The sequence below is a fragment of the Medicago truncatula genome, chromosome 1 (genome assembly GCF_003473485.1).
Source record: "Medicago truncatula cultivar Jemalong A17 chromosome 1, MtrunA17r5.0-ANR, whole genome shotgun sequence".
Classification (NCBI taxonomy): Eukaryota; Viridiplantae; Streptophyta; class Magnoliopsida; order Fabales; family Fabaceae; genus Medicago; species Medicago truncatula.
In genome coordinates this window covers 13,560,600-13,588,114 of record NC_053042.1, presented here as the reverse complement: position 1 = coordinate 13,588,114, position 27,515 = coordinate 13,560,600, and the positions used below count along the sequence as shown (strand labels likewise).

Here is a 27,515-nt window from a genome sequence, read left to right as displayed (position 1 = left end):
TGTGTGCCTCGCGCAAAATACAGAAACAAACCCATGTGCCTCACCCTTAAGGCAGATGCCAACCAAAAACAGCTTTACCAAAATCGTCTCTTTTGTAAATGATCAGATTTTAATTCATACTCAACAATAATGATAAAATTAATTGCATATTAAAATTGCCTTTCCGTTCATTTAAATTAATAACAATGACCATTTTCAAAAAGTTCATAAAGGACCTGCTTATCTTATATTATATAATATATATTTAACGAAGCAATGGCCCATTCTAGTCCATTGGAAATGAAAAGGGTACACTATATAAAAGATTTAAGGGCGTTTCAACACTGTTGATTTAAGAGGAATGCTTTGAAACAAATTATATCTGAATATCCTTCAATTAAAGGTATCAATTGGGCAGATGAAGAATGTGTGAAATTTTTAAGAAATTGTTACTAAGCTTGCCAAAACACGAAAAGGTGACTTTTGGATTATATAATTCCAGAGGCTACAAACCCAAACAATATGTCTAAGAATTCTTGTGCTACTGAAAAGAACTGAAAACAAATTTCAGGAATTATGCATAAGCTTTGAATTTTCAGAAATTATAAGCTCAGAAATTATGGAAGGTAATTATAAGCTCAGAAATTAAAATAGCTAAGCAATATGTCTAAGAAATTATGTCATGAGTGATAGAATTCTATAAATAAATAAAAGTCGCTAAGCTTTGCCAAAACATGAGAAGATGATTGTCTTTGATTGTTATGAATTATATAGTTTCAATATTTCCAATAGAAACTTTTAATAAAGTTTCACAAAACACTAGCACATAGGCTTAGGACATAGCATGCATACATACCATTTGTCCAAATAGAAATGTTCGGTTTTTTGAAATAAAAAGAGTGATATCCATCAAACACGCAGAAACACCACCTAAAATGTCATGTTTGAATATGACAATTAACAAATATGTAACATAGTAAAAGAATCCTTCGACGCTACCCACCAGAGCAATGAGAGTAAAATTACAATAGAAGGTACTTGATATGCAAGCCAATCAAATAACAGCATAAATAGAAAATAAAGAAAGTCTTTCAAACGCCAATATAAATAGCTCCTTGGCACTACTTCTCACATGTTTCTTGCGTCTGTGCATCATCGCAATCACCAAACACAAATACACAAAATGGGTGAGTAATCAAGTTTCATAAAGTATACTAATAAATTAGACAAACACAAATAAATTAATTCAACTATTTCACAATGCATAAGTTTTCTTCCGAGGGACACATCATTGATCATATGAGCACACATTTAATCACATGACACATGCATGCACAAATCCTGTAACACTTCGATTTCACTTGGTACCATCTAACTACAAAAAAAATGGCAAGGAACGTGGCAGTATGCTCTTGTAAGAGACAATCACATTCAAGTCCTCATATACTTGCTCAACTCGACCCAAAATTCATTTACGCGACACGCAAAAATCCACAGTGGTTGCACGTAAGCTCCTAAATTAGGGATTTACCCACTAAACAACTTAGGAAAATTTCCTTCATTGTAGTCATATGATCTAACAAGTATGCCCTAACTATTAGGCACCACTAGTATATGTTCCCTAACACTTAAGTTTGTCAAACCCTACCTATATGATTACAATATAACCAACACTTTATTGAGTATTTAACCATACGACACACCTCTCCCCCCTTGTTAGCCCAAGTCACTCCGCAAATATAGCACCATCATTAGTTAGAGACGGGTTATCTCAATTCACATATAGTACACAATGCATATTTCAACAAAATACTTCTTATTTACAACACATATTTACAACACACATTTACATTATTCACTCTCACATTGCACTATTATCAAATATTTTACCCACATATCACAATAGTACTATTCAAGTTCAAAACAACACTTAGCAGCAATGTTCACATATAGGAAATTATACAACATCTATCATTCATGTCAATGCATAATTCAACTATAAACGCAACAACCTATTAATGGGTCTAATTCCTTATTTTAATTCCTAATTTAACAAATATCACAATTAACTCATTAAAAGACTAAATACAGTTTGTTAGTTGGCCAACTCTGAACAACGTGGGAATCATACTTGCCATTTGTCACATTCACTATTATAATGACTTAATCAAACAATTCTCGCCCTTATCTTAACCATATTATTATGTCCATTTATTGTTTTCAACTTTAATTAGTCATTAAATAAGTCGTTGTAATGCTCGTTTAAAATTCAAATTCTTAATGAGGGTTTTTACCCTTACTATCTATACTATATCTCATTATATTGTCATATAAGGCTTAGTATTATCCATCAACTAATTTATACTCTTATTGGACTTGAGATAAAATATAGGTCTTAAAGATGTAAGCATGGATATTTCCAGAGCTATCAACGAAGTTTTAGAAGTTTCTATAGATGTGTAATTACTTCTTGACTGCAATAGATACTCTCAGATGGAAAGAGAAGCTTGCTTGACTTATAGCCAAACACTTGGAATTCGGGTGGGGAAAGATTCAGTCTATATTGGGAAGAGTTAAGAGTAAAATAGCAACAATAATATGTATAGGGTGACTCAAGCCCTAATAATGCTCATTTAGTGACTCGAGTGGATCTATATGAGAGCATTGTTGTTGTTATTCTTTTATCGACATGGTCGATCATAACAATGATTGTGTTATTTCACTTTTTATCACGTGGTTGTGTTTGTAGGAACATAAAAAGGTTGCCATACTTACAAAAATTCAATCTCTAGAAGAACGAGCGAACACTTATGCAAGTTACACCTTGGAGGAAGATGGCAGTTGGGTAAGTTCTTTCCCCTCATAGAGTTCACATACTAAAATGTGTTCATTCTAGATTGGGATGACACAATATAAAGTTGTCTATAAGAGCAAATGCAAGATAAGACTCCACTATAGGGGTTGTGCCCCTTTTTGATCATCAAGAAAAGACAAGAAGTTGATGCTTAGGTTGCATTCCCACACCATTCTACACTAATGGCCACAATATGTTCCATGTGTGTCAACTTTGGTTCACTGCTAAAAAAGCAAAAATTAGTGAGGGAATTTTAGAGAGGGAAAACGTGAAATCCCTCTCTAATTCCGTCACTAAATTTTGCGACCAAAGAATTTGTGAGAAATTATATTTTTTCCATAACTAATATTACTTTTTAGTAGTGGTTGTATGTTATGTTGTCATGTTTGGCTACCTTAGATACCATTATATTTTCATTTGTATCAACTAACTAATCAATAGTGTATATATAAATTAAGGTTTTTATGCCACGTATCACTTCCACATTTATTCGCAATATTTTTATTATTAGTCTATTTTTTAAAACCAATATTTAATCTGGCATAAATATCTCAACAAACTTTTTATCTTATCTATTAAATATTTTACTTAACTTTTTCATTGAATTCCTAATATTTTATGTAACAGAAATATCTCAATAGATTACATACGATACCCTTCGACTATAAATCATCAATCAATCAATCAATCAATCAATCAATAGTATATATATAAAGTAAGGTTTTTTTAACGCAATATTTGAATTGGAATAAATATTTCAACAAACTTTTGATCTTATCTATTTAATATTTTACTTAACTTTTTCATTGAATTCCTAATATTTTATGTAACAGAAATATCTTAACAGAAATAACACAAATTCCTAAAAGTTAATTTTATTCTATATTTGTTAGTATTTTTACTAAATCCAATTAATTTTATCTGTATGTGCATCTATAAATTTACGAGTATTTATAATATGATATATTTTATCATATTTGTGTGTATTTATTTATTAAGATATTCATCATATACCAATCCGTGATAAATTTTATTTGTAGATATCATACATATAAGTTTTTTATCTTCTTGAATATATGTAACCCGGGCAACGCCGGGTAAATACACTAATGGGTAATTAAAATATCATTTTATTTTATCTGCAGTCTGTTGATACTTGTTAAACTATCTGTCCCATATCCATCGCAGATATTCATAAATACCAACTTTTTCTCCATCCCAATATGAAGGGTATATCTTAGCATATTTTATGTTGAGCTGTGCTTATTAATATTAGTTTTTGTTTTAAAAAAGAGTGAAGCTTATTTTTTACAGGAAAACAAAACTAATTTATCTAAAGCAACAAGGTCAAATGGATTAACTTATATTTAATTTTTTCGTCAAGAAAACATATACTTAATTTTATTAATAATAGATTTAAAAAAGAAAACGGTCCTCAAAAATATCTACATTTTAGATATAAGTCTCTGTAATTTTCCTTTTTAAAAAAATAAAAAATTATTAGTCCTTGCAGATATCCCTCCTTTTCTTCTGATTCTAGTTGTTTTATTTTACTTCTTACAAAATTTATTATATTAAAATTAGTCCTCATAATATGTCATATATTTGATTTTAACCCTCAAAATAAAGACTAAAATGAGTATTACAAATGATTTCAAAAAGATCGTATTTTGCAAGTATCAAAACAAAAAAAAAGTTGGATAAAAAGAAAAAAAAAATTCGAAGGACTAAAAATTAAATAAACAAAAGATATTTTTTTATTTTTTGGTTAAGTAGTATAGTGGCAAATTCACCTATGTAAATAAGTGGGGTGTTAGGAGTTTGAAATCTGGCTTATATTTATGTTATATCCCTACCAACTGATCAGTTAAACTCACGGAGACAAATAAAAACTACTTTTTATAGAGATTAAAATAAAAATAAAAAAAAGTAAATTTATAAGGACTAGGGTGTGTTTGTTTCTAATTATATTTGTAGATTTTTGGGATACAATGATAGAAATATACATGTCTGTGTTTGTTACAAGTTTACTAAATTTTATTCACGAGTATAAAATGTTCTTGGGAATAGAAAAAATTTCCCAAAGAAAAGGGTGGAAATAAAGTTTCCAGAAAGATGAGAATAAATCAGGTGTAACTATTTATTATAATCCCTATTCTTAAGGTTCCGGGGAATATTATAGTGTTCACGAAACACCTTTTTTCTAAATACTTGAAATAAAATTCACATCTTTATATTCTAGTGAATGTTATTTTTAAGAATAAATTTGGTAAACTTAAATCAAACAAAAAAATATATTTCAACCTTAATAAAAAACAAAATGTATTCCAAAAATTTCAGTCAAGGATGAACAAAACACTCCACAATGAAAGACAATAATTTCCTAATGAAAAAATAAAATGTTTGAAAAGAGAAGAATTTAGTGTTTGGTACCTTGCAAATGTGAGGATAGATGATGGTCTCATTCAACATATTAATTAGAATGCGAGACTTCCTGTTAAAATTAACATTAATTAATTAACAAGTATATCAAGTATCAACCCCTAACTATTTGGTAACGTTTGCTCAAGAAATTCATTATTCACTCTTTTAATTTCGAAGTACATAAAATGACTAGATCAATTTATATAGTTTGATTTTTCACAAATAAAACTATATATTTTTAAATAAAGTATGAAACATATTTTATAAAATGATTAGACAGTTTATATAGTTTGATTAGACTTTCTCACTATAACTTTTTTTAGCAAATTAGATAATTGAATTTGGATATCTCAAACTATGTTATAGTGCTAAACTTTCAAGTATAAGGAAAATAAAATAGAATGAACCAAAAAACTAAGTAAATGAATGAAAATAATAGGATATTTATAAGCTATTTAAATTTTCTTTTCAAGAACTTGGAACTTTGTAGTAAATCCATAATTAATTTCAAAGTCACCGTACAAACATGCACCAAATAAATATTGTGAGCCTTGTTTAATTATGAGAATAATAAAGTAAACAACTTTCATAAATATTGTGTACCTTTTCTTTGAACATTTGTTCAATCGTTATGTTAAGATCACCTTTCCATCGCATATTTTTTTCTCCCACGTTAATTTTTGTGAGGCATGGTGCTACTGTGAGTGCAGATGAGAAGATCTTCATTTGAGGGCATCCTTTAACGATGAAACTGAGCAAAGATGGGAATATGAATGCTTGTTTCCCACAGCAGAAGCTTCTCAAACTTGACAATGAAGTAAATTCCAAGTATTCCAAGTTTTCAAATACGATGTTTTCCTCTGCTTTTTCTTCATCAATCTTCACAACATCTAACATCTTCTCACAATTCATTATTATTAATGTTTTGAGTTGAACTAGGCTTTTAGCTGTTGAATATGGTATCAAATAGATGAGCTCTTTGCAGTTGTCCACTTTCAAATAGGTTAAATTTGTGAAAGATGTCGACGATGATACCAAGCTTATCAAACTTGGACAATTCAGTACACGTAAATCTTCAAGATATTGGAACAGAGGATGATTCAGTGGAAAGTCTTCCTGCCATATGTGTTCTAGCTTTTCCATTTCATAAAGAAACAACTTTCTTATTTGATTTGACATTTGCAAACTAAGATAACTTGTGGTTCCTTTAGTGGGGAACAATGTTTCAAAAGAACTATTACGCACTTGAAATGTTTCAACATTAGGAAATATTGTATGGAAATCATCCAGAAGAATAGTTGGAGTTTCATCGAAGCATTGCAAACGAAGATATTTGACTTTATGAAATGTATTTTCTTGACAATAACCATTCAATATCCCCAACATATCTGCGCCATTTACTGCCAATTCCTCCAGGTTGGGACTCAACTGAAAAATAAACATCCAAAATGTAAATAAATACTAGCGTATTATTACACATACAAATAAAGAAAAACAAGGTATGGCAGAATTTACCTTTTCAATACAAAACAGGGGTTGTTGGAATAGCATGGCCTGATTTTCATCAACCGAGTAAGGTTGTTGAAAGTATGAATTGCTGAAAGAAAACATTCTTAATGCTTCACAACGATATACATTAAAAGTCTTTAATAAAGGGCAATCTAAAGTATGTTTTCCTTGATAGAAACTCTTGAGATTTGACAAACGACGCAGTGCCATGATTTTCAATTGGGGGAAATTAAATTGAATTTCCATTGTTACAGTTTCTTCCATTGCAACAATTTCCTTGACTCTGCAAGAACTTATCTCAAGCATTTCAAGATGTCCAAGATCTGGGCATAGTGAATATGGAAAGACATATAACAAGCTTTGACACATAGAAACATCCACCTTGTGTAAGTTTCCAAAGCTGATAATTTCATGAGGATCCTCATTCCATATGTGCTTCAATTTGGGTAAAGTAGACAAACTCAATCTTTTCAATTGAGTGCTTTCTTTTATCAATATTTCTTGTGACTTCATACCTTTCACATCAAACACTGCTTCTAATGAATCACAATCTTTTACTTCTAGTTCTTCCAATGTCTGTAGCACTTGCATTACATTTGATGGAAAAAGTACATGTGATAAAAAATCACACCTTTCCACGACAAGATGTTTCAAATTGCAGAACACATTGCAATGAAGTTGGCCATACCACACATCCTTTAGCTCAGGATAGTCAGATAAGGCTAAGTACTTGAATTCACCAAATGCAACCTGATCATTCAAATAAATAAATCAAAAGACAAATCAAAATTGCTTTTAAGAAATCTTTAAGTATGCATTAATATTCTAGTCTACTACAATACAAAATTGATCTAGATAGATTTTCTTAAACTTACGCAAAGTAAATAAATTGATGGATGATAATAAAATATACCTTATCACAAAACATTTTCTTTATGGTTCTGTTGAGGTCACCCTCCCAATGATTTCCTTCATCAGCTTGTACATTTTGAAGATTTGTTGTGTTGGTAACTCCCAATGAAAAAAGTTCCATTCGAGGACATTCTTTGATGACTACAACTTCCAGCAACGGAAACATAATGGGGCATGGGCATGAGCAGAATCGACCGAGTCTTTGTAAAGAAATTAGTTCTAGAGTTTGTAAACTGCAAAATACAATCTCGTTTGTCTCATCTTCTTTACTGTTCACTATATCCTCAAGCCAATTACACATTTTAATCTTCATTGTTGTGAGTTTGACAAGACTCTTTGCTGTTGAGTGTGTTATCAAATTTTTCAACCCATTGCAGTTTGTTACCTCCAAATAGGTCAAATAACTAAAGGTAACAGAGGATGGAACTAACATTATCAGACTAGAACACTGATACACAATTATACTTTCAAGCATCTGTAGAACGGGGTTTATCTGAAATCCTTCTTTGCATATACATTTAAGCTTATGCAGCTGCACTAAAGCCAAATATCTGAGTCGTAGGCTAATTTCAGGTTCCTTTTCCGTTCTTATGATTTGTTCGCCTTGGAATATCTCCATGAAGGAACTCCATAGGACTAACAAGCTTTCGGAATTAGGAACATTTTTCAAGAACCAATATGGAAAAGTAGCTTCCTCATTGTAGAATTCGCACACGGTAATGTGTTTGACATTGTTGAACTGAACCCCAGAATATTGGCTCTGCAATATCATGCCAAAAACTTTTTTGTTCAAAGACAAACTCTCCACATTGGCAAGTACCTGTTGCAATAGACATGTTGAATAATTTATCTTCAAATTAACAAAACAATGAAAAACAGTTCAAATTTGTACATGTATGTTCAATGCAAGGATGATATTTAACGCTGCACTTACCTCTTCAATCACAAAAAGAGGTTGATATTCAGGGATATTGAGCTCATCAATTCTTGAGCTTTCTTGGTGTCTCAAAGGCTCCGCCTGAAATAGCTTAGTTTTTGGACATCCAAACAAATCGATCTTTTTCAATGATTTACATTGAAGAGAATGGACCCCAACAAAGAATGCCTTAAGTTTTGGCAAATGTTCAAGTATAATGGATGTTAATTGTGGAAACACAAATTTAACTATCTCTTCTGTTCCATCTTCCTTGGCAACAATTTCTTGGATGCCACATTTACTTACTCGAAGACTTTGAAGTTGCAACATACCTTTAACCACTGAGAGTGGAAAGAGGTTTATCAAGTTTTTGCATCCCACCACAGATACATCACTTAAATTTTGAAACCGCATAGTGTAATGTGGATCCTCTTTCCATACATGCTTCAGTTTTGGAAGATTAGATAGTTTTAATTTCTTCAGTTGAGAAGAACTCTGCACCGCAATTTCTTTGGCAAATTCATCTTTCAAATCAAAAACAGCTTCTAATGAATTACAATCCTCCACATCTAATTCTTCCAGGTTCATCAGCACTTCTAGCAAGTTAGGTTGAAAGAGAACATCTGATAAAAAATCACATTTTTGAACCACTAGATGTTTCAAACTCCTAAATGCTTTATGCTCAAGTCGACCATACCACAACTCTTTTAACTCGGGATATTCAGATAGTTTTAAATGCTTGAAACTACCAAATCCCACCTGTGAAAACAATTGTATTGCGAGTTAGTTCCACAAACATAGCAGTAAAATAGAATGCATTTACAAAATAGTTTTTTACACACTAATTAATGTAAAACTCATTTTAACAATTCTATTCATTTTTTAAATTAAGGATAATAATTCGGTCAAAAAAAATAAGGATAATAATATTTTTCTCTAATGCTTTCTTTTAAAATTAGTCTAGTCAAAAGAAATATCAGTTGTTGGTAGTTAGTGGATAGATTGTTAGTAGCTAGCTAGTGCTCTATAATCGACTTTGGGTGTGTTTGGTAACATTTTTTAAAAGTTGCGGTTATGGACCCCAATTTTATTTATTTATTATTGGTTGATTTAAAGTCTTTTTATATATGATTTTATATTATTATGTGGATTAAGTGGTGTGTAGCTATTTATTAAGTATTGTTATTTTATTATTTATTAGAATAAGTCTTGAAAATAGAAATAAGATTAAGTTGTGGGGCTGTTTTGAGGATTTAGGGAATTTAGTGGTTAAAGTGGAAATAAGATAAAATAGATGGAAAGAGATAAATAGGAGAAACTAGGTTTAGAATTATTTTCACGTACAACCAGTTTTGGGGAAGAAGGGAGAACAAGATGAGAGAAGAACCAAGAGAGAGCTGCCGATCGATTTTCTTAAGGTAAGGGGGTTGGATACTTATTCTCGTAATCACTTTTCTTTTGATCTAGCTTACATTTAAATGTTGAATTGATGAATTGATGATTTTGTTTGGTGAATTTTATGCCCTTAATTTATGTGCAAATTTGGGTATGTGATTATTTGTGTTCTTGGTTTTTGTTTGTATTGTTGTTTATTATGTCGTGATATTCAATTCTCTCCTAGCTAGTGTGTTCTGGATTGTTGCGTGTCACTGTTTGTTCAAGGTTGCTATGTGAACGATGGATGTTGTCTTTGATTGCCGTTTAGCCATATTCACTAGTTAGATTAACGAAGACTTTGAGATATGAAATTGGGATTATGTGACCACTGATTGATATAAGGGGCGTTAATTGTTAAAAAGTGCCTATTATATGTTGATTTCAAATACACTCTTGTGCTGTTTCCAATTCCACGTTTTCTTTTTAATTCATGTGATGATGAATCATGACTTCATGGTTGTGGAGTTTATGTGGCTCAAAATCATGGTTATAATATTTTAATTGGAAAGCAACTAAAAAGAACCTTGTCATGTGAAGTTTTATTTTTTTTGGTAATATGATGAGTCTGTTTGAGAGTCAATTTGGTAGTTATCTTATAGTGCTTTTTGTATCTTTAGAAGTACAAGCTAAAGTTGTGATTCTCTTAATTACAAGTTGGATTTTGAGAATTTCTTCTGCTGGTTGCTATTATTTTCCCTACTTTTTACTTGGTTCATTTCTATTTCAATTACTGTGTCGTGGCTGCACTTTTCATTCAAAGTATGGTGTATCAGGAACCTTTTCATATACATAGGCATCAAATAATTGCTTCTGTTTTGGCTAAAAGAGTGTACCATATTTTCATAGTGATTTTATAGGCATGATAGTATTATGTTGAAAATTATTCTACTAGTTTTAAATGTGTTTGAGCTAATAATCTTTGGACGATGAATTGAATTGAAATCTTAAGTTGTTAATGTTGTCTAAGTTGTTGAAGTCGTAGTTGAAGTTGTTGTTGGTAACTTTTTATGTTCAGGTGTTTATAAGAGGTGGTGTACTCTTGAGTTGTTGTTTATAAGAGGTGGTGTACTCTTAGGTTGTCGTCTTATAAGAGGTGGTGTACTCTTAGGTTGTCGTCTTACAAGAGGTGGTGTATTCTTACGTTGTCATATTATAAGAGGTGGTGTACTCTTACGTTGTCGTCTTATAAGAGGTGGTGTACTCTTACGTAGTCGTATTATAAGAGGTGGTGTACTCTCATGTAGCTATATTGTCAGATTGACGCTGTCGTTGTTGAATCGTTGAAGTTGTTGTTGATGACAAACCATGGAATAATGATGAATATGTTGTTGCTTTGTTATGTTTATGTTATTATAAGATGATGATTTATGTTGTTGATTATATTATTATTAATTGATGATATTTATGTTGTTAAATATAATTGTTGAATTATATGTTTAATATTATTGTTTTGTGAAATCTCACTCCTTCTGCTTGGAAATGTTGTTCTTCGTATGAGTAACTTGCCAAGACTTATTTATGTTGATGAATTTAATCCGCTGCAATGTTTTGGAATTTGATTTATGTTGAAGGATAATTAGTTAATTATCTTATTTATGATTTTATGAAGGTAGCATTCCGTTTATGTGGAAAACTCTGATTATTTAAATAAAATTTTTAAGTTGGGAAAACGAGGTGTTACACCACCACCTCAAAAACATACCACCACCACCACCACTTCTCCTCGTCAATAGACGGCCACACAAACACATATCTAGAGAAGACGAAAACCATTAACAAAATTCGGGCAGCAACGCCGGTTTGAAATGGAAACACAACCCAAACATATAAAGGCAGCCGCCGGTGACAAGGAAAAAGCACCACCACCACGACATCACCGCAAACCACCACCATCTCACCACCATACCACTAAAAAGCAGCACCACCACCTCTAAAAAATACCTCCAAACCAAACAACACCTCCACCACCATGCCTGAAGTTTGCCTTTGATGGTGACGGACCGGATGCGATTGAACTGGGATGTAGCACAGTGGGGGAGACGGAGTAGCGAATTTCGATGAAGAGTTCGGATCTGGTGAGAGTAGCCGTGCGGTACCAAGACCACCAAAACCACAACACCATCTCTTTACCACCAACAGACTTGGGAGATTTCAGATCGGAGCAAAGGACAAATCCAGGACCACCACCGCGTCGGAAGAAAACACCACCGCCAACCGCCTCAAAAACCACCACAACAACAAAGGGGATACAGATCTACGAGAACCACGTCGCGACGGCTATGATCTGGAAAAATCGAAGTTGTCGGCACAACCACAGGAAAACACAGAACGCACCATGAAACCAACCTTCTGGCGAAATCACCGCCGAGAGAATTGAGGTAACATATATAACCATTTTTTTGTGAAATTTAAATTTTGATTAAAATTATATCTATAGATTTGTGACATTTAAACTCTTGTTCTTTTCCATGAGACCAACAATATATCTTTATTATAGAAAAATTTAAAGGTATGATTGGAATAATAAAAAATCTAACCCAAAATAGAACACAAACTTAATTCCTAAAAATAATAATAATAATAACACAATCCTAATAGTCTTGCGTTATCACCGATATGTATGTATAAATCGTTTGAGTTAAGGGCGGATGCTAGCGTGTGCAAGCTTATTAGGTCTCGCACGGTGCGAGAGTTTGATAGACAGCTAGATGGCAACGTCACACAAACCCTTATCATGTACTATCAGTAGTTTAATTAACTTCTATGTCTCCTCTCTTTTCATCTTCATTCCTGGGTTTGAATAACATGGTTATGTTATTTAAAAATTATAATACGAACAAAAATAGTGAACCACCTTCTTCAACATATGATTTTTCTCCTCCAGTAAAATTAATTAAACACACCGCCCTACAAAAATTTAAACTCGGCAATAAACATACAAAAAATTGAAATATGCAATTTTCATGAAAAAAATCAAAATCTATAATCATCAACATCTATAGTTTGATTGAAAGTCTGAAGAATGTTTGAGAGGTTATTTGAGGGGTTGAAAACCAAAAATTTGAGTCTTTGACATGCTGGATTTTACAGTTGGTATGAATGGGGTTATCAAGATCTGTCATTCCAGTAAGAGATTCATCAAACTCCACCATTGTTTGCGGTTGGCTAATCAGAGTAACACAAAGCTTTGAAATCAAATCAATAGATAAAAAATTATGGGTCTGGTTGTTGTTTTGTTACAAAGTAGATTTTTGTCCAGTAATTTTTGTTTTTCATAAATTTAAGATGAAGAGGAGAGAGAATTTTGTTTTAGAAATTTCTGGATTCTAGACAATAAAAATTTGTTAGTTTAATCAAGATGAAGAGGAGAGAAGGTTCTAGCTGGAGAGGAAATAGGATACGGAAATAAGAATTAAATAAAAAAATATTAAGTGTTGTCTGTGTATGCTAAGAATCATAGAATTTTAACATCTAACCATTAAAAATTGTTTTCTTGAGTTGCTCATGGTGAGAGACCTATTAAGCCCTCCCACCCTAGAGGGGGCCTGAGTTAAGAGGTCAACATCACACTGAACAAGTTATTTCAAATTACATGGTTAACTTGATTGCATTCATGTGTTTTTATTTTGGGAGCAGTGAGGACAACTAATAGCATTCAAGAAACCTTTTGTTTACCAATGATATTCATGACATATACATAATCAGATACGTAACAGGATAAAGAAAGAAATCTAAAATTGAGAGACCAAAGGGAGTGCTCATGTAGCAAAAGCTGAGACGGTTAAAACAAAGTCAAAGTAAATAGTATATCACTTTTTAATTGTTTTACGTGTTTTGTCCCTCAACCATCAGATTGATCCAAGGCCTGTGAATAGTGCAGAAGAGCTTGAAGGAGAGAACCCTGCGGGAGAGGATTCGTGTGCCATTTCTCTTGTATATTGATGTGGTTCCTATTTTAGTGGTATTTAATTATCTTTTAATTAATATTATCAAAAGCATGAAATAGTATAGATTTTAAAAAAAGTCGCGTGCACTTTAGCATTTTTCTTAAAAAATACACACACTTTTATTTTGTAATTATATATATAGTTCAGGAGCTCTTTACCTTAATCATATTACATAATATATTAGTGGATAAATTCGTTTAGTAATTTTCAATATTTTTTCCCACACAAATCGGTTATCCTTAGCGCGTGGATACTAATATTTCAATCTTTATGGGATTCAAATGAGCAGTAAACTCTCCATAAAAGTTTAAACATTTTTATATGTATAAGATTGGATTCGAACCCACGACTTTAGTTAAATTATAAGAGATATACGTCGTTTCATCTAAACGAGTTAGAACTGTTTTTTCAATATCTTAAACTCCATTTCTTTCACATCTATCACAATCTCTAATAGTTTTTCATATCTGTGTAGCACTTTTTTTTTCCTTTTTTTGATAATATCTATGCAGCACTTGTAGTACATTTGTGGGAAAATGCACACGTCTAAGAACTACTAGAAGTTTTAAATTGCCAACCAAATAACACATTGTGTTAAAGTTGGTTATACCACAAATACTTTACCTCAAGGTAGTTGAAAAGGTGGAATATTTGAATTACATCATCCAACTTGCTCATTCAAATTATAGTATATCGAATATATATGAACAGGCAGATCAAAATTACTCTCCTAAAAAAATCAAAATTACTATTTTTTTTAATGGCATATATTTACATTGAGCCTGTTTGGTTTGGCTTTTCAACATCAAGAAATGATTCTACAACCTTCAAAAGTGAAAAACTGAGTTTTTAATGGTGTTTGGTTTAGCTTTTAAGAATTGATTCTATCCTCCAAAAGCAATTATCCTTAAAGCTATAAATCCTAGCTTCTAGCTTTTCTAGAATCAATTCTACATTAAATTTTCTATTTTGATTATTACAACCTATTATTTTCCTTTATTGCCCTTTATCAATTTCCTTCTTTTTGCTTTGTAATTTAACTTGATGAACCAAATTTAATTACAAAACTGAACGAACCAAATTAGCCCCCGAAAAATGTTTATGGTCATGACTTACCAAATTTTGAATTTTTCTTTACGGTGTCCCCATTCAAATTTACTGTATTTTTTTCTTTTACATTTCTTTTACGCTATATTTTATCATTTTTGGCAACTAACTCTAGTATTATTTAACTTAAATATATTTTATCAAAAAATATAAAATATACGAACAAATATTTAGTAAAAAAATTAGGTTAATGATCGTATTTATTATGTTTTAAATTAATATATATAGAAAATTTATTTATTTAAATTAAATAATATATCTACATTTAGTATTGATCTACATATACATTTGACTAAGCACATTTACTTGAATTTAGCTATGTCCATTTTAGTAATTATACATTCAAAAGCAATTTTGATAAAAAACTATCCAAACAACATTCAGCTATTATGCATAATAAAAATTTGTTTTGATTTACCCCTGTAAAAAAAAATTGTTTTGATTTACCCCGCTAATAGGCCAAACAAAAACGAAAATTTCTTGAAAAAAAATTAAAATTGGTTTTTGTTTGGCTTATTAGAGGGGTAAATCAAAACAATTTTTTTGAACAGGGGGCAAATAAAAAAAAAATTACGTGGGGAAAATCGGAAATAACCTATATTACAGGGAGTAAAGACCTGTTAACCCTTTTTTTTAAGAGTATATTGCGATATACTTTTAAAATAAGCTATTATGCATCCAAACAAAACAAAAGAAAATAGAAACCCAAATCATTATATTGTTACACAAGAAGTAAAGTGGTAAATAAACATACCTTATTTTCAAACATGTTGTATATTGTATCATTTAGGTTTCCCTTCCAAAGCCATTCTGAATCATTTTCTGCAATTTTAACTTTTTGAAGAATTGGTGTACTTATGTTTTCCGCTGAAAAAATCTTCATCCGAGGACATTCCCTCACAATTACTTCCTCCAATAATGGAAACTTCATGAAACACTTACTAGAGGAAAATTTGATGAGACTTGGCAAACATTCCAAATTCAAAATTTGTAAACTAATAAAAGCAATGTCAACATTTTCTACTCCATTAACTACTTCTTCAAGTAAATTACAATCTTTTATCTTCAGCACAATGAGCTTGTCTAAACTTCGTGCAGTAGGAGTTGTGATCAAATATTTTAGCTCATTGCATTTTATTACCTCTAACTTTGTGAGATGATTAAGGGTGGCGGAGGAAGGCATCAAATTTGTCAAACTAGAACAACTACGAACCCTTAAGTATTCAAGGAACTCAAGAACTGGGTCAATTTGAGATCCTTCATCACATATATGTTGAAGTTTAGGTAATTCATTCAACATCAGTGTTTTGATTTGTGTATGAGTCTTCTCACTTATTTGTCCTTTATCTTGAAATATCTTCTTGAAGCAACTCCACTCAACATGTAGATTCTCAAGAGTATGCACATTTTCAAGAAACCAATAAGGAAATCTAGCATCCTCGGTGTTATAGCTAGCCAATCCAAGATAGGTCATTTTGCAAAAGAGGGAACTTGAGTTTTGGGTTTGCAATATCATGTCAGCATCCGCCTGTACCATCCTCAACAGCTCCAAGTTTGGAATCACCTAAAACATATTTAAACAACAATGTAAGAGAATTAAACATTTTATTATTGAGTGAAACAATAATTACTATTGACTAAAATTTGTCTTTTTAATTTTTGCCAATATCTCTGTACTTTTTTCAATTTCTTTTATACTAAAATATATCAATTTATGGAAATTATCAATTTTGTATTTAAATGCCACTCTTGCTAGTTGTTACTACCTCCGTTCCTTTTTAATTATCACATTTTGACATTTTACATAAATCAAGACAATCAATAATTGATACTACTTTGGATGCAATAAGCTATACTTTTACTATAATGACTTTATTAATTTAATATCTCATTTCATATATTTCTCTCTCCACAATAAATAACTAAGGATAATATTGGTAAAACAACATTTAATGTTACATTGAACTTTGAAAGTGACAGTTAAATAGGAACAAAAAATTTCTCCAAAAGTGACACTTAAAAAGGAACTTAGGGAGTATTTTTGTTATAGAAATTATCAAGTACTCCTTCCGATCTTGAATGTAAGGAAAAAAAAAGGCACACCTACGAAGAAAGTGGAATGACTGTATTTAAGTCATTATAAAAAAAAAAATACCATTTTTCTATTTTTTTTCCCCTTGTTCTGGAGTTATTTCTCAAGTAGTACACATTCAGATATTAATGATAGAAACATTTTACGAGAAAACATGACTTTTGAACTAAACCAATGAATACTCTTTAGAAAGTGTTAAACATGGAAATGTGAAACAAATTAAATAAAGTTAATGAGGGTGAGATTGGAATAGCAACATTTAATAGGACGATTTTTTTATATTTTTGCTTATATTTGAGACCATCAATTTTTTTGTTTTGTTTCTCACATTCGAGACCGTAGGGAGTATATCTATAATGTAAAATATTTTAATAACTTTTGACATTAAATATGGTTTGTCTTTTTATAAAGTTTTTGGGTTGTTTTAAATTTTTCCAAATTTATAAATGAATAGTAATACTCCTGGTCCTAAGAGAAATTTTTATTTTTAGGTTCATTGAATAAATGATGTATTTAGTTTATATAGTATAGCTCAAATACATTAATTATTTAAGGAACCTAAAGAACAGATACTTTTCATATATTTAGGATCGGAGGAAGTAGTTGATCGGTATTTCAAAAGATTAAAGAATAACGCTAACTCCTTAATGTAAAATAAAATAAAAAACAAGTCCTGCAGAGTGTTTATCATGCGTACCTCTTCAGCAATGAAAAGTGGTGGTTGCGTTAAAACAGAGGGTTTGTCATCTCGAAAATTGGAGCTTCTTGTAGATAGTGTTCTGAACAATTTCAACTTTGTACATCTAGAGACATTGATTTTTCTCAAAGATGGGCATGCTAGAGTATGATTTCCAGCATAGAAACCATTGAGTTTAGGTAAGTTCCAAAGCAATAAAGTACTTAGTTGATTAAACTCAAATATGGGAGCTGCACTCAAGCTAGATTCTTTCTCCTCTGCAACAATTTCCTTAATGTTTTCACACCATTTTATACCAAGTTCCTTGAGATGTGAGCAACGAGTGGCTACGGAGAGTGGTAATAGATACTCCAAGCTTCTACAACTAACTAGTTGTACATTTATTAGATTTCGAAAACTAAGAATTCCTTCAGGATCTCCACTCCATATCTTTTTCAGCTTCAACAGTCCATCTATAGTAACTTCTTTCAAATGTGTCGTAACCTCTACACTGTTATTTTTATTGAAAGTCAATTCAAATATCTCTTCAACTAAAGCACAATTTCTAACCTCCAACTTCTCAAGCTCGTTATATGTGTTTTGCATTGAAGAAGGAAAAACCACCACAATTTTCTTACAATTGTTCACTTCCAACATCTTCGATGTTTCAAATTGCCGATGCCATATTGTCTTCAAGTTGTTCATATCCTTCAATATGATTTTTTCTAAATTTAAAAGACGAACCTATGAATTCATAAATAACTACCATCAGAATAAATAATTATTTAAAATTAATTGGATGCTCCAATAATAGAATTAGCATACCTCTTTCAGTGCATTGTTTCTGTCTTTTTTAGCTATTATCTCCTCCATCATATGACAGTTACTTATTTCAAGGTGTTTGAGGTTCATAAAACTTTCAACCAAAGTAGAGGGAAATAAATACTTCAATCCAACACAATTATCCACAATCAAGCTAGTCAAGTTGCACATAGATTGATGATTGTCATCCCAGACTTTATTCAAATTGAGAAGTGAGCTCAATTTAAGGGTATCCAAATTAGGAAATGCAACCTACGTTAAAAACAAATTAACAAAAACATTATTGAAGGCCTATATATGGTGATATGGTGACTATAATGATAGGCCTCTCTCTCACACACACACACCTATATTTGCGTGTATATATATATATATATATATGGGATGTATCAAATGAGAGCAATATTTACATTGAGAGATGTGAGGGTTAAATCACAACCCTAAAACCCCGGTCTATAATCTTTTTTCCAGATTTTGGGCAAGGCAATTTTGATGCATCAAATCTTATTTTTAATCCAAAAAAGAATCACACCAAATGATAGCTCTTACTAATTTTTACAAAATTCAAAATCTGGGTGTTTATGATTCACTTAAGTTTCTATTGATTTTGGATATAATGGTGAACTGAAATTGTGTTTTAGAATAAAGATGCAATTTGACACAGGTGCCACTAAATTGCTTGGATTGTCAATCCAAAAATGGAAAAGAGAGAGATTGAAGGTGAAGATAATAACGCGATCTCATTAGCGCGTGAGAAAATAAAATAGCATATAATACACACTAATAACTAAAAGTGATCTGAGCGGTTGATTTTAATCCAACGACTGTCCTTTAATGCTCTCATCTCTCATTTTAACACTCCTCTCATTTGATACACCCTATATATATATATTGCAAATTGATATTAAAATTTTTATCATTTGTATCGAGAGAAACTTAAAAACAAAATAACATACCTGAGCATTAAAAAATGGTGCAGAATCACACGGCTCTAAACCATGACACTTTTGCTTATTTCTAGAATGTGTCAAATAATATGAGAAGAAATTATCAAGTGTTTCCAAATGTTCTAAAGTCAAAGAACGCAATTGAAGAAACTCGATTTTTTCATCGGTGATCTCATTATTAGCACTTGAATTGTTGTCTCTGAACACTATCTCCATCATAGAATTGCACTCACAAACTTCAATCTTACAAAGGTGAGAAAGTCCTTTAACCATTGTAAAGGAGAAAAGATACTTTAACTGGACACAATTTTTTACTTTGATAACACTGAGACTTCCAAAAGAAGCAACTGAAGGTTGACCATGACATATATGCTCCAAATTTCTAAGATTAAGAAGTACTAGTGTTTCCAAGATGGGAAAGGACGCATGGATTTGATTTCTCTCTTTATTGTCAACAATGTGATTCAAGTTAGTATTATTTTGGACATGGAGATGTTTCAGCAATGTAAATCCTTCTTTATTTAGGTGAGGAAGCACATTTTGAATTCCATCTACATCATCCAAGTACAAATTCTCAACACTTTTAATCAATGCTTTAATTCCATGCTCCAAATGTATGTTTGTACCAAGTTTGAGCATCAATGTTTTTAAGGTTCCATCCTTGATGTCAGACCAGTCCCATACATCTCCAATAGCTATTTTATATCTTTCCAGCTTCTCAAACACCAATTGCAAGTCCCTTGGCAACATCCAAGTCTCACGAATTTGTAATTCTAGAGCTGTCAATTTGGGTAGTTTTCGAAGCTCGGCAAGACTAGCATTTTCATTATGAACCGTTGAACTCACATCTTCCCAATTAATAGAGGTATTACCCATGTACAACTCCTCCAATTTAGTCAAGCTTGATATGATGTTGGGTGGGACTACCTCTATTCCTGAATGGCTCAAGTCAAGCATTCTCAATCGAATCAATCTCCCTATTTCTCTTGGCAACTTGATCATTGAAGATTTCCAAAGGCAAAGAATTTCTAAATTTTGCAAAGCTTCTAGTGCATCCATATTTTCCAAAACGCATCGATACAAACACAATGTTTGAAGGTCTGTTAATAACCGAAACGATGTTGGTAATGACAACAAGTTCAAGCCCGTTAAATCTACTACTCTAAGGCATCTCATACCCTCAAAAAAAGTATCAGGGATTTCTAAAGAACGGTTCACATTGGAAAACACAAAAAACTTAATGTTTGGACAAGAAATCGTTTGAGGAAGCTCGTCCATATGCCATCTATCTAGAACAATCTGCCTGCACCTTTTTAGAAAATCATTGGTTGGCCATTCAGCATCAGATTGTTTTCTTAGAAGTACAAGTTTGTCCCTACATGCTATGGAGATAGCAAAATCACGAACAAAGTCATGCATTTGGATATTTCCGTCTGTTTTAACTTCAAGCAAAAGACAAGCCGCCTCCAAAGATTTGATTATTGTGTAAAGTCTGTTTCTTGCATCATCTATGGCATTAACATGCTTCAATATGTCCAACCCCATTGCAACTTTGAGAAAGTACTCTATATCATTATCATCACCTAGCAGTAATGCAAAAAGCAAGAAGAGATCCTTCATTTCATCACTCTCTAATGAGTTGTAACTCAATTCCAAAGCAGAATAAGTTCCCGAATCCATCTCTGTATGATCATTACTTTGTAATTTCCTTAATGCATCTTTCCAAGACTGAACATCCCTCTTATTTTTCATTGCACGCGCTACTGTCACTACCCTAAGAGGCAAACCTTCACATTTTCTGGCCACTTTAAATGGTAAATCTTTCAAATTTCTATCTTTAACCACATCCCCTGCCATAAATTGAAACAAGCTCCATGACTCATTTTCACTCATAAGTTCAACTTTGAAAGTGAAATCCTTTGGGACATCCATTTGCAGCAACACATCTTGATTTCTACTTGTCATCAACAATTTGCAACCATTATGTTCATCACCAACTGGTATCCCCACTTCTTTCAAATCAAGTATAGTCCATATGTTATCTAGAATGATAAGGACACTTCTCTCCATCTTGATTCTTTGTCTAAGGCGTTCTGCTCTGCCGGGAATACTCTCCTCTTCAAATCGCAGACCCAAGAAATCTGCAATCTCCCCTTGAATTCTTCTAATGTCTGGTTTTTTCGATACTTCTGCCTTAACCACTTTATCGAACAATTTATTTTCCTTGGCTATTTGAGCAACTTTCTCCACTAGAGTGGTCTTGCCCACCCCACCCAACCCATAGATCCCAATGTTGCATGAAGTAGAATCTCCTAAAGCCTTCACAATGTCCTTCTTTAGTGACTCTCTTGTGTCATACATTTCACCATCTCTTGTTGAGGAGGAGGAGGCTACTACATCTAGAGGGGGAAGGTGACCAAATGAATTAAACTTTTCTTTCCCTTGAACTTCAACAACATTATTTGCAATTTTTGTGGCATTCCTACTTAGTTGATGACGCAAAATTAAATTTGGGAATGACCATGGTGAGCACCTAACATTTGCATTGCGAGAATCGTTTTGAAGCTGATTCGCCACTTTAATGACCCCGTCCACTTTCTCCAACCAATTCAGAACATCTTTTTCAATTTCTTTACCATTTTCCCTTTCACTTTCAACTGAATGGATCATTCTTTCTCTTGCAGCCTCAAGGTCTTCAACATGATCGTTTAGCGTCTTGAAGTTACCTTTGTAGAATATCAAGTAACTTGCTTGACGTCCAATAGGCACAACGGTATATTCTGCTATTTTTCCAACAATAGAAATTAAAATTTCCATTGATTTTTCTTCTTCTTACTGCTCTTCCTTGTGACTTGAGTCAAAGTCTGAAAGTAAAAGATGCTTTTTATGGATGAGAGCAAAAGAAACAAAGGAAACATTTGTAAATGTAAGAAGATTAATACATTACTCTTATTTTCGACCAAAAACTGTAATTATTAAATAGAACATATGCTTTGGTTAGAATTATAAAAAAATGTAGACAAAATGTTTCCTTTGTTTTACACCGAACTCATTATTTCAAGTCCTTGGCATTTATTTTTATGTTTGATAAATACAATAGAATACATTTTAGTGTTCAACAAAATGTTTTCTGGTAGTCATATGCTAAAATTTTACCACCAAAAGTAATATTGGTTTAGACGACTACAATCTACATGACTTTCCATAGACACAAAAGTTAACGAATGTTGCATAATGATCGGTATTAAAAATTACTTACAAATTTATAGGGATGAAATTAAGCAAATGAAAATAATTAAGAGTGACCAAAAGCAAAATTCAATCATTTTAGAGGAATCCAAAACATATTCTAATTAATAGCTTCAGTAAAGTATATTACATTTAACCAATAAAGAAGTTAAAGATATAAATTTCAACCGAAAGTTAAAGATATAAATAAACATTTAAATTAAAAATGTCTAAATTATTTTAAGAGGCTTGGCCAAGGTATTGATTTCGACCAACATAATGTAGGGAGAGTTGGCAACATGAATATCTTGAGCAAAAGAACTCTTTTTGATCAATGGGATCACCCATTTGTTGTTGAATCAAGGATTAGTCTCATAGAAAATTTAAGGGTTAAATATTTTTTTGGTCCATATAAAATAAGTACCTTTCAAGTTTAGTCCTTACTTAATTTTAATGGTTTTTTTAGTCCCTAAAAATAAAAATCTGCACTCACTATTAATCCCTCCTCAATTCAAATTTGTTTAATTATCCTTAAACTCTTAAATTTTTGAACAATTTTTTTGAGACAAGTTTAGAACACTGAAAGGTTCATTTACTAAAATTTAGAATTTTTTAACATGAAACGAATTAAATATGAATTTTTTAAAACGGCAAAAGTTAAAAATAAAATTAACAAAATCTGGACGTAGAAATCAAATTTTGCGACAATTTTTTGCATAGGAACTTTTAGTAATGTTATTAACACGTCTGTAAAAAATTGTTCAAAAACTCAAGAGTTTAAACATAAATTAAACAAATTTGAATTGAGGAGGGACTAATAGTGAGTGCAAATTTTTATTTCTAGGGACTAAAAGAACCATTAAAATTAAGTAAGGACTAAACTTGAAAGACCCCTATTTTATAGGGACCAAAAACATATTTAACCCAAAATTTAAAGGGCCAAAGCCGTGGGGAAAAAAGATCATCAGTGGATTAGGGGAAAAAAAGTCTCGAGTACGACATACAGCATTAAATCTACTCAAAGGTAAATACTTGATGGAACAATACAAAATAGAACAACACAAACTTTTAAAGTAGTCCCTTCGTCCCATAATAATCGAGTCTTTTGTAAAAAAATATTGTCCTAAAATAACTTATCCATTTCACTTTTTAATACAATATTAATTTTTTTTAATTATAATTCTAATTAATACTACTTTCAGCACTCCCAATTCAATATTTTCCACTTTGCATTTATGATAGTGAAGAATGCACCAATACATAACAAAAGCACTTAAAATCATTTCTCTTTCTCTCATTCATTTATACATTTTTCTTAATATGTGTAAAATAAGCAATTGACCCAGTTAATCCGGAACGGAGGGGAGTATATAACAACTTTTTGTCTTGTATGATGTTTGGTGGACAAAATGTTAGTAATAACAGTTGCGTTGTAATTCAGTAACAAACATGAATTTCAGTTTGGTGGACAGAAAAGTTGCGTTGTAATTCAGTAACAAACATGAATTTCAGTTTTTATCAAGTCTCTTATCCCATAATTTGTCCACTGCCATAACAGTTTTAAAATAAAATAAAATAGATTAAATTACTACAAAGAAAGATCATTAGGCCTTTACCATAGAATGTACCTCTTACCTGCTAGATTATGAATCAACGGAACAACTGGTGCTATTGATGGTGCGATCCAACAAGACTGATGCAAATTGGTTTCCAAAAAGAGAAACTGAATGATCTGTAAACAACAACAACAAAATAATAAAACAAACTTCAATCACAAATTGCAAAAATAAATAAATGCGTACCTACTACTCTCTATTAGTTGAAGAAACTCCAATCTTTGAAATGAACAGAGTGAGTACAAATTAAAAATATGAGAACACTTTCCTTCACTTTTTTTTGAGTTTTGGTTTTTGTTTTTGCAATAGGAATGGGAAAATAGCAAAAAACTGAAAGAAATATAAGAGATTAATCCTGAAAGACAGGGAGCAAAGGTATTTTTTGTTTCAGCTCAAGAACAATAAACTCTAAAATGGGTTTCAGGAATTGATGAACTATGTTTGGTACTGTTATGATGCTTTATTATGAACATAAACATAATAATTCAAGCAGTGGTACTGTCACTGTATCGTCGGCAAGTGGTGCACACTCTTTCATAAATAACTTTAATAATTCAATAACTTTAATAATTCTACTATAGATATAAGAAGATCAATCACCACCAAATTCCATAATTGTCCTTACTTTATATAATAATAATAATTCATTAACTTCAATTTGTATACTACTAGTATAACGCTCCGTGCCAAGCACGGGATACATTTTATTTAAATTTTTTTAATATAATTTAAATTTTAACAGATTTTTTAAATATCATTGTTTTTGTTTCTTTTCATCCATAATTTTGGCGTTATGTGATATTTTATCTTCGTATTTAAAATTGAACAATAAATAATCATTTATTGAGATCAAAAAGTTAAATTTTATAGATAATTATTTTTGTGAGAGTGATAAAATAATAAACAAAAGTACAATTAAACCCAAAAGATAAAAACACTCTAAATAATTAATATATTTCTAAAAAATTAACTAATTAGTAAGAGTTTGTATTAACTTTGGTCTGTCAGTCATTCAATATATCAAATGGATATGATTACCTATGTTTTAATTTTTCACTCTTAATAAAAATATTAATTTTTTACTTAATCACAATGATCTCTATAATCGCAATTATAAATTAAAAAAAAACCTACATTCAAAATTTTAGTTACATCTATTATTTTTCTTGGTTTCAAATAATATTCATTGACATTATTTTTTTAATTTATCAAAATAAGCACATTTTTGAATAAAATTTACCTCATAAATATATGTATATTTTTTATTTCATTAAAAAAAATGAATTTTTATGTTAAATTTTGAATATAAAAAAAAGCATTAACAAATCATGTTTGGTTTTATATTTGTGAACAAAAAATAAGTTTAAAACACAAAAATATTTTTAATATAATAGGTTATCGCTAATTATTCACACTTAGGGAAACTTAATTTTTGTATTTACTTTAGAATTTGTGTAAAGTTTAAGACATAAGTAAATTGTAAATTGAAAATATGGAAACTAATTTTTTTTTTTTTTTATTGAAGTGTCAATACATGCAACGAAAACGATTTGTTCAATTGAAAATTGAAATTCCCAAGACAATAAAAGAGGTGCCCTGCATCACCATACAAAATAACATTATACCAAAAAGTATACAAACTTTACCAAAATAGACCTGTAATAAAAAAAAAACCTTATTTACATTATTTAACTCCTCAATAGTGGTCCTAGGAGTAAGTAAGAGAAACTCTTCATTTACAGGTATGTGAGATAAATTTGGTAATTGGATCAATCCCGATGCAGGAGAATTTGTATTTGCACTAAGAAAGCTATAATAAAAAGTATCAATCAATAATATTATAACTTAAAAAAAATGTTATATGAAAAAAAATATATATATCTTTTCCTTAGTTCCTTGTTTCACCAATTTTAGAATTGAATGTGATTCTAGTGGAAGAAAATGCATTTTGCAATGCTGGTTTTCCTATTATTAAGATTCAAAAGTATATGAATCAAGTATATATATTCATATAAACAAACAAGCACAATTGCTAGTCATAAATTATTACCTTGAAACAATTTAACTTTTGCCAACATAATGGCTACAACAGCATTTTGAGATTAAAGAGCTCAGCTCTTCAACATACTCTAAGATTATAGAAATATTAATAAAAATACTATAATACAGGTCTTGAAAAATTACAATTACAAAAACAAACAAAAATCAAACCTACCCATTTGAATCCAATTCAATGACATTCATTTTAGTTTTTACACCATCACTTTCGTACTCTCTTTCAACTCCAACTCCAATCATGACTCCAATTACATCTACATATATAACACACATTAAAATAACGATCAAATTACTATTTATTATTAAAAGAATATAACATACAATTGAATCATATTAAACAAAACATTTTATTAATTAAATATATAAATTATTGTGTTATTTTTGTAAGCAAAAATAATATTTTAAAAAATCTACATGAAGAAAATTATAGTCACTTACCTACCAAGAAGTTGTTGTCGTAAGATTCATTGAAAACATCAGATGCAGGTGTAAACGAATACACGTTTGTTGGGACCAAAACAGTTTTAGATAGTTTGACTTTTGTGTTGATTGTGAAATTCAGTTTGTATTCATTGCGTGATGGTCGATACGAACCACTGTTGCTAGCAACATCAAATGAGGAAATCGTGAACACCATTCCCTCTTGGAGTTGCTCCTTGGACTTGTAGATCAATGTTCTTCGTGTAGACGCACCAATTCGATCACCCTAGATAAAAAAGATGAGAACATTATACTTTAAACAAAAAAATACTAAAAAAAAAAAAAAAACGATATGAAAAAGGTATCTTTCGATCCATTAGAACTAACTCCATGGAAAATGATAGTTTTTTATTTTTGTAGTCTTGAACAAACCAAACACGAACAACCCTCACAAGCATGTCCATAATTGTTTTTTTGGCGAAACATTAGAGATGAAGTCGTGTTTCATAGACATTTTCCTTTACAATAGAAAAATTACAGAAATAGTTTAGAATATAGATATCAGAGCACC

At 31.0% G+C, this 27,515-nt stretch overlaps 1 protein-coding gene across 2 annotated transcripts; it reads right to left on the bottom strand.

The window, feature by feature from the left end:
* Positions 1-702: 702 nt before the first annotated feature.
* On the bottom strand, positions 703-24,971 carry LOC25482784 (uncharacterized). Of its 2 annotated transcripts, none has more exons than XM_039834174.1 (12): positions 24,653-24,971; positions 24,486-24,582; positions 19,632-22,486; positions 18,679-18,927; positions 17,875-18,597; positions 15,840-16,649; positions 8,613-9,353; positions 7,680-8,498; positions 6,773-7,516; positions 5,861-6,685; positions 5,267-5,327; positions 703-1,124 (listed from the first exon to the last, which is right to left on the bottom strand). In XM_039834174.1, exons 3-11 carry the CDS (start codon positions 22,437-22,439, stop codon positions 5,307-5,309), a joined length of 7,740 nt encoding a protein of 2,579 aa, XP_039690108.1. In that variant the 5' UTR covers positions 22,440-22,486; positions 24,486-24,582; positions 24,653-24,971; the 3' UTR covers positions 703-1,124; positions 5,267-5,306. The 2 variants fall into 2 exon arrangements, with proteins under 2 accessions (XP_039690108.1, XP_039690112.1); XM_039834178.1 differs by having other exon boundaries at positions 24,657-24,971.
* Between the last annotated feature and the right edge of the window lie 2,544 nt (positions 24,972-27,515).

What these genes read in the sequence shown, in the direction of transcription:
- LOC25482784 (XM_039834174.1), bottom strand. Translation starts at nt 22,439, where the DNA reads ATGGAAATTTTAATTTCTATTGTTGGAAAAATAGCAGAATATACCGTT. An exon ending in ACAACATGTTTGAAAATAAG is followed by an intron (nt 9,354 to 15,839) that starts GTATGTTTATTT and finishes TTGTTTTCACAG; the next exon opens with GTGGGATTTGGTAGTTTCAA. An exon ending in AGAAAATGTTTTGTGATAAG is followed by an intron (nt 7,517 to 7,679) that starts GTATATTTTATT and finishes TTGAATGATCAG; the next exon opens with GTTGCATTTGGTGAATTCAA.